This window comes from Montipora capricornis, chromosome 6, assembly GCF_036669925.1.
Source record: "Montipora capricornis isolate CH-2021 chromosome 6, ASM3666992v2, whole genome shotgun sequence".
NCBI classification, from domain to species: Eukaryota; Metazoa; Cnidaria; class Anthozoa; order Scleractinia; family Acroporidae; genus Montipora; species Montipora capricornis.
Genome location: NC_090888.1, coordinates 52,487,632 through 52,496,178, shown reverse-complemented (window position 1 = coordinate 52,496,178; position 8,547 = coordinate 52,487,632). Strand labels below are relative to the sequence as shown.

Below are 8,547 nucleotides of genomic sequence, written 5' to 3'. Positions count from 1 at the left end.
TTATGGGGAGCGAGATTTTGCGGAGGCAGATGGTCGTAAGACAGAGATATATATGGAAAAGATGCACGCGTCGCCGAAGGGGAGGCGGGAGGGGCAAAAAATTCCACACTGGACGAGAACGGCGTAAGTTGGCGAAAGAGACCAAAAACTAGAGAAGATTTGCTTAAATAGGCAAATGAGTTCCCAGGGGACTTGAATAGCATGGTCTCCTAATCCCTGAGGTGTTACAAGGATACCGGCGTTGCGCACAGGCTAAATCCGTGCCTATTTTGACAATGAAAATACCCTATTGATTACCAAAAGTGCCCCGGGGATTAAGATGAAAAATTCCCTCCATCTCAACCAATCAGCATTCAGTAATTTTGCCCCGTGTGATCATTTCATTTATCAAATCCTTCATGGGAACGCATGAGCCCAACAAATTGACTTTCTCTCAAATGGGTGGCTTCATAGTTCGGTTTGGTAGAACATTCCATCGGCATCGCAAAGGTCATGGGTTCGAATCTTGTTGGAGACTGTTACTATATTACCCAACAGTGTGCGAGGATCACTTCTCCATTTCATATATAACCCGCAATTAAATTATACATTTATTTCATTAACCGAGTCCTTCACGGGAGCACATGAGCCCAACAAATTGACCTGCTACCAACTGTGTGCTTCATAAATCAGTTGGTAGAGCATTGCACCAACATCGCAGAGGTGATGGATTCGAATCCCGTTAAAGACACCTGAATTTCTCAGGTTTCCATAAGCAAGACTTGCTTTAAAAATTGTCCAGATAAACGCAAGGATCAGTTCACTCTTTCCTTTTATAAAAAGAGACTCCCGTGATAGCTTTGTATCACCCCTGATGAAGGCACCAGCCAGGAGTTTCGTAAACGTGCGTCCTTTAAATTGTACCTTTTCAAGTTACGTTTATAATTCTCGAGACCAGGGGGCGCGTTTCTCGAAAGTCCCGAAACTTTTCGGGGCATTTTCGGGTGTCACTATTCCTTTTGTATCTCAAGAACGGAGAGGATTTAAGTCGTCAAACTTCACAGATATATTTCTTTTAGTTAGCTTGAAAACATGTTAAAACGTCGCCTTTCCAAAGCAAGCGGTGGGCAGTTTCACAAATGGCTTTTCGGTCCCGAGAAGTTTTCGGAACTTTTGAGAAACGGGCCCCAGAGTAGCATCAAAGTGATGCACGTCTGAGGATCAGGAGAAGAACTTAATTAGGAGGAGCACGCTAATTACTTTTTATTTTAATAATTGACTTTATGGAAATTTCCACTATTTCAACATGAATAAGGCTGCCCTATTTTCATTAGCCCTTATGCTTATTTGGGGCAGCCTGTATGTATTCTTTTTAAAGAGTATTTGAAGAGTATAGGCTATGAAGAAAAAATGAGGGGACAGAGAGGGAGGCTCAGGGCGTTGGCCGGGATTTGTCATGTCCACGAAAGTTATTTTTAGACGAGCGGAAGTCTTTGTTCTAGCGGAAGCCTGTCTTCCGAGACGTGCGCATGCAGTCTTGCCTCGCTCTCAGGTTCTTAGTGAAAAGAGAAAATGGCGGCGCACGTGGAAGGCTGATGAATATTTATATTCATTCAAACATCAGACCGAAGCTGGCCTGCATGCGGACGTCTCGGAAGACAGAACAAAGACTTCCGCTCGTCTAAAAATAACTTTCGTGGACATGACATATCCCAAGGGCTGGACCGGGAGCCTCCCTCTCTGCCCCCTCATTTTCTCTTGAGGCTATCTAATGAAATATCATGAATCTCCGTACCGAAATATTAAAATATTAAACTCCTGTATTGATATTATGACAACGCCTAATATATTTTGTATACTCCAAATTCACTCGGTCTAGCTGAAGGAAGCATTTTTGGAGCCGAAAAAATGTAATGCCCTTATAAGACATTTTATGTAATTATTTTGAGCCACTGACACTTTTAGGATGATTGATGCCGTATATGGGTGCCTACTTGTTCAAAGTGTCTAATGGTGAGTCACATTAAATTTCTATCTAAACGTAAATTATAAATATTTATGCGACCAGAACAATATTGCCGTGGATCTTGTATTCTCAGAAAATCTTGAGAGTGTTTTAAATTTGTCGTCTCTCCAGTGACACGCAGCTACCGTGTATGTGGCCAATTTTTACCTTTTTTAAAAAAAAAAATGCCATTCTTTTTATAATAGCAGCTAATTTTGGAGTTCTAGCTTATTTTCTCTCCCATAAGTTAAGCCTGATTTTCACTAACGAGCAAGCACAAGAGTACCCTGCGAGCAGAGTCTCAGTTTTCTATCTTCCTCGATAAGCAAGCATGAACGCAAGCACAAGAGCGCTTATTTCATCGTGAAAATGAGCCTGAGGCAAGCATAAGCACAAGCTCAAGGATCAAAAATTTTCCTTTTCCTTGTGCTTGAGATTCAGTATTCTTGCGTTCTCTTGCGTTTTGTGAAAACGAGACGTATAACGCATGCACAACGGGAGCTGTGATGTTCGTTCAGCGAAAAAGACCCGCCCCAGGTTCTACTAGCGGAGGCGCGTTATTACAGAAATCGCGGGACTAGTGAATCTTTATCTCTGCGTCATTTGCTTGTTCTTGCGTTATGGTTCGTTTTCACTTGACACGAATCTCTTGAGCTTGCGTTTATGCTTGCGCTTGTGCTTGCGTCGCTAGTGAAAACCAGGCTTAAGACCCTGAAAAGGTTTTTTTTGAGGTTCGTAGAGTTGTATGGTATAGTATTTCAATAAACCAATGCTACTTGAACAGGAAACACATCAAAATGCACTGTTGTGATGTGTAGTGATGTGTTGTGATGTGTAGTACATCGTGATGATTGTGCCACTTGCTGCGATGTCAGGCCGGCCAACTCCTACTAAATCAGCTTTATTTTCTCTTTTTTATGCTAACTCGTTGAAAAAGATTAAATGAGTGAAATAACTAACGCGAAATCTGGGTATGCTCTTGGCATATTCTTAAAATTCTGATTAATCAGCCTCAACGTCCTTAATAAGATGTCTAAACAACAGCTGCTGAATTTTTTCGACAAGATCTCGAGAAACTGGCAAAAATCTCATCCCCAAATAAAATATTGAGTAAGGTTTACCTACCCAGATCTTCACAATGCTTTCCAGTATATCCCTTTTCACATTTACAGTAGTGGGTATTATCTCTTGCGTTGATAGCACATTTTCCGTTCGGAGAACACAAATTTCCATAGCATTCATTCTGTGAAGTGTAAAAGCACATTACGTGTGAAAAATCTAGCACCTTAAAGTATTGCAGACGAATGCTGCTGATGTGTTGCCGCGAGGCATATAACAATGCACGGCATTCATATGCAAATGAGTGGACATTCATAGGCTACGATCTGACAAAATGACAGAAAACTACAATCACGTAACTTTTCCGTGATCATAAATGAAATGTTTTGTTGCCAAAATGATTGAAAAAACATCACAAAACATGAGGCTACGGGTAGCCTACACTTTGTTCTAAGGATTTTTAGCCGACTTCCTTTAAGCTCACAGTATTTCAGTGGGTTTTTTTTTAATGTTACAATATCTTGGTAATTATTCAGTTTCAATTCCGTAGTCCGAAGTCCACAGTCCACATTCCGTGACTCAATGATAGCGTTATGTGCCATCGTGGATATTTGTTTATATTGAAAACTGTTGTTAACGGCATTAATTCCAATCAAAATTAGAAAAGAGATGCTTTGCAAGTCCCTAAGACGATAATTAAAAATATTTCATACTTTTTCTTAACAATACTGGAAGAATTATAAAATTACGATATCAGTTACAGAGTCATAGGATAACCCAACCTCGTTCCCAGCCTCCTCTCTCTTCCTAAAAAAAAAGAGGACCCTGGGAACGAGGTTGACGATAAGCGGATATTGCATTGCCTGCATCGAAAACACAAAAACTCGTTTTAGGTCACGCACAATTCTTTGATACACATTTTCTCATTCATCTGTTGCGTATTCTTCCGTAGTTTAGTGGCAATCGCAATTGCCTCTGAAGGAGGAGAGACCGAGTTCGAATCCCACTTAAACTGCCTCCTACGAGACAGGGAAATCTTACGCATGCGCAGCCAGAGCGCGACCCGAAAAAACAAAATAATAATAATAATAACGATAATAATAATAATAATAATAATAATAATAATAATAGAGGATTGCCGCAGGGAGACTCACAGAGGATTGCCGCAGGGAGACTCACTCTGTCCGCGCAGAGGATTGCCGCAGGGAGACTCACTCTGTCCGCGCCTCTTTACGCTATGTTTAAATCCAATAGCCTGGTCACTGGAAGCTACTGAGGGATATAAGTTGTCTAAGCCTATAAGTGCAAAGGTATCCTATTTAATGTATATTGATGATCTGAAAGTTTTTGCGTCCTCTGAACCTAAGCTCAACAGAGTTTTAAAATCTACCAGTGCCGCCATGGAGGACATTGGACTAACATGGAATCCTAAGAAGTGCAATGTGATTCATGTGAGGAAAGGGGCTCAAGTGCATGATGCAGCAGGTGTGAGGTTAGGTCACGAGGGGGTCGTGGAAAGCTTGGACGCGAGTTCTACTTACAAGTTTCTAGGGGTGAGAGAGACTGTGATGCAGGATGAGAAGCTGGCATTGGAATGTGCGGCAAAGGTGTACCTGCAAAGGTTGTCATTAATTTGGAGTAGCCCCCTGTCTGATTCCAACCGTGTGACTGCAAGTAACCAGTTTGCTCTTCCAGTCCTCTCCTATTTGATGTGGACTCAGCATTGGCCTATTACAGAGCTTAGAGTGATCGACAGAGAGGCGAGAAAGATAATATGTGAGAACGGAGGGAAGCATCCGCTAAGTTCGACGGCTATGTTGTATCTACCCAGGGACAAGGGTGGGCGTGGCCTACGCGCAATTGAGCAAGAATACAAGCTAACAAAAATCAAATCTGCAATTAAGCTGTATGAGAATACAGATCCTACCATGAGGTTAGTTCAGAAGTTTGAAGAGAGGGCGAGTGAGAAGGGATTCACTTCGTTGGTTAAGGAGGCATGCAAGTACGCGGAGGAGCTGGACACGGGTTTGACTTTGAACTATCCGAAACCGTCATGCAGCCCGCGCCAAGCTCCGGATACAGAAATTCTAGGGAAGAAAGTTAAGGGTTATTTGAGGAGGACTGTGACGGAGAAGTTACAGGAAGAGATCGAGAGCGAGCAGTGGCATGGTCGCTTTCTGTGTGCACGGTGGCACGACAAAGATCTGAGCATGGATGAGTGTTTTGCTTGGCTACGGGAGTGGCCCTCAGCACCCACCCACACGATTACCGGGGTACTGGAGCTTTACGAACAGCTCACCCCTACTAGAGTGTATACAAAGATCAAAACAGGAACTTCACAAGGAGAGATCACGTGTAGGTTGTGCGGAGGCGCTGCAGAAACTCTTGCGCATGTTCTTGCAGGATGTCCTGCTTTAGCACAGTCCAAGTACTTGGAGCGACACAACACTGCACTTAAGGTGTTGTTCTTTGAGGTGTGTAAAGACCTGCAGCTAGTGGACTCAGTACCACCATGGTACTCGTTAGTGGGACCCAAACCAGTGTACGAATCTCCGGAAGCTCAAGCTTACTGGGATGTACCAGTGTATGCCGAACAAAGCTATGTCAAGGCCAACAGAGTGGACGTCAGATTTGTGGATCACAGGAGGAAACGAGTCTGGGCAGTTGAAATGAGTTGCCCCTGGTTAGACAACCGTGGGAAAAAGGAGAGGAGAAGACGGAAAAGTATGCTCCACTGCGCTGGGAGTTAAGGAAGCAGTACCCTGGCTATGTCGTGGAACAGTGCAACGTAGTGATTGATGTGCTAGGCGGTTGGTCTAAAGATTTAGAGAAAACAATAAAGAAACTTGTGGGCGCTAGAGGAAGGGAGGTTCTCAGAAGGATGCAGAAAGCTATTATCTCAAGTTCGCTTAACATAGCGCGGGCCTTCAAGGCCATCGTCAAATAATCTTACGAACTTTAGAAATTATAGAGTGTTAGAAAATTTTAAGGATTTTTTTATTTATTTATTTATTTTTAAATTTAAATTTAAATTAGAATTTTAGGATTTAGGATTTTAAGGATTATTATTGTTATGATATATATATATATATATATATATATATATATATATATATATATATATATATATATATATATATATATAGAATGTATTTTATTATTTTAAAACGCTCCTTTATATAGAGACTTATGTTCCGTAAGAGGACATAGGCTACGCTTTGCGCCCTATGTACTTTTAACATTAGAGCATCCATACGTGTATACTGCAGATAATAATAATAATATAAAAGAATGTCCAAAGTCCAAAAACGGAGTCGAATCCTAGACTTTGTTCTTCGAACAAGGTAATGAGAATTAGGGCTGTTTGTACCAGAAGTATGGCTCGTTCATTTATCTTAACTACCACTGTTCATAATTCGTTTTGTTAAAACAAACGCACTAGTTAAGATTATTTCCAGGATCTCGGTTTCTAATCCCATATTTAATGCTCCCGAATCACGTGTAACGTTCATATCTACAATACTGACACCAAATCCCGAATCCTGGTCTCTAAATACGTCAAATCCGGGGGCCCCGAAAAACCTATTGGGGACCCTTTATTGTCAGTTAAATTACCTCTGTTCCTACATAAATAAACCCGTCACTCGCTTTTAGGTCATCAGGATGTTGCTTGTGGTCTGAACCACTTATTTGGCAGACAGAATGCCCAACGTTGTAAAAGAGACAGCCCTCGTCAAGGTAACATGCAATACGGCAGGTGTCCTGTCCGTCAAGGGTTATATTTTTGATCACGCGATTGATCAGAACATGACCATGAATTGCTGGAATAAACACCAGTGTCCTGCAAGCCTCTGTGAGATGAAAAGATAGCTTCTCAAATAACACATTGAAGTTAATCAAAATGTCGCAAAAAAAAAAATAATAATAATCAATTATAAATAAAGAAATAAAGGCATCATTAAAGACGACGAAGTGAGCATACAAAACGCAGTCCTTGATAAAGCGTATTATTATCAATATACGCGGCCAAATAGAAAATCGGCCTCTTCAAAACACACGCTCAGCGGGCCGCAAAAGACTTACAGCGGGCTGCTAATGCATTATCAGCCCTACAGCTGATTGGTTCTTGCTTCAACTTTGTGATACGCCTATTATTTATAGAAGATTTTACGCATTTTTTCGGTAATTTTAAATAAGTTCACTGAACTGAGTTGATTCTTTAATAACTTGTTCAATCAACACTTACATTAACCTCATAGCGCCAAACAGCGAATTGTGACACGTAAAATTTAAAAAAAGAAACAATTAGTGGTGTAGGCGTTGAAGTTGCCCGCGTAATTTTTAATATATCAGGCCCCTAATTAATTGGAGCCAACACGTGATATATTTTGCGCATAGAAAAGGGGACATGTGATATGCTATTTAACATAATGCTTTGATTGAATAACAATACTACTACTACTACTACTACTACTACTACTACTACTACTACTACTACTACTACTACTACTACTACTACTACTACTACTACTACTACTACTACTACTACTACTACTGATGATGATGATGATGATGCAAGGCTGGCTATACGGCTCTGAGAACATAACTTTCTGATTTTGCAAATTTCGTCAGGCATGGCCTGACGTCTTCAGGGAGTGAATTTCCATTACAATATATTGAAATACAAGTTTTTGAAATACAATATATTTAATATATTGTATATTGTTTACAATTCTTCTCTTTTGTATGTACCTTTGATTGGTTTAATTAGTTTTATTGTCTATGAGCCAGCTGGAAAATCATGTCACAACAGTATGTCAACGAAAGAGAATCGAGGGTCTGATGTATCAATGCAGTATTTATGACCAAGAGAAAACAAATTGATTAAATTGTGTAATAAAGGAATTGCTTATATTGTGTAAAACTGAACGAATTGCTTAAATTGTGTTAAAAACGATTTCCTTAAATTGTCCACTGAAATAAGTGCGAAGATCATTTCTCACTTTCCTTTAGAAAATTATTTTCACTTGTTGTGATCCAAAACCTCAAAGTTTGCCCCAGAGCCTATAACTTTCACTAATATTGGGGAGTTAACGAGTTAACGGGTGTGCCACGTTGAGCGAAGCCCTGAGGTGTGTTTCTTTGGGAAAATCCGAATGCGAATGTTTGAATCATCCGGCTATGAACGGATTTTGTTCTTTACTAAAATCCAAAAATGGATTTGAATCCAATGTATCTTCAATTGTGGTAGATATTGGACTTATTCATGTAATCTATGCGTTTCTTTGGGCCAAAATGGATCCGAAAACTTTTGCCAAACAGCTTTCAAGACCAAACAATCACCGCCTGAGGGATCATAAGTGTCTTTAGCTCGTCAAGTAGCCTTGGAATGTTTTTAAATCTGCTATAGAATGACAAAACTTCTTCTTGACCGACAGTTGCATAGGTAAGTTGGAGACATTAGCTCACAAAAATCAAGGGTTTTTATCACTGGAGGGAAATCG

At 40.5% G+C, this 8,547-nt stretch overlaps 1 protein-coding gene across 1 annotated transcript; it reads left to right on the top strand.

Moving 5' to 3' along the window:
• The first annotated feature begins 4,365 nt into the window (after positions 1–4,365).
• LOC138054112 (uncharacterized) lies at positions 4,366–5,793 on the top strand. Its single transcript, XM_068900610.1, has one exon. The coding sequence runs from the start codon at positions 4,366–4,368 to the stop codon at positions 5,791–5,793; it is 1,428 nt and encodes a 475-aa protein (XP_068756711.1).
• Positions 5,794–8,547: the final 2,754 nt, after the last annotated feature.

Coding starts and splice junctions, on each gene's coding strand:
- LOC138054112 (XM_068900610.1), top strand. CDS start 4,366: ATGTATATTGATGATCTGAAAGTTTTTGCGTCCTCTGAACCTAAGCTC.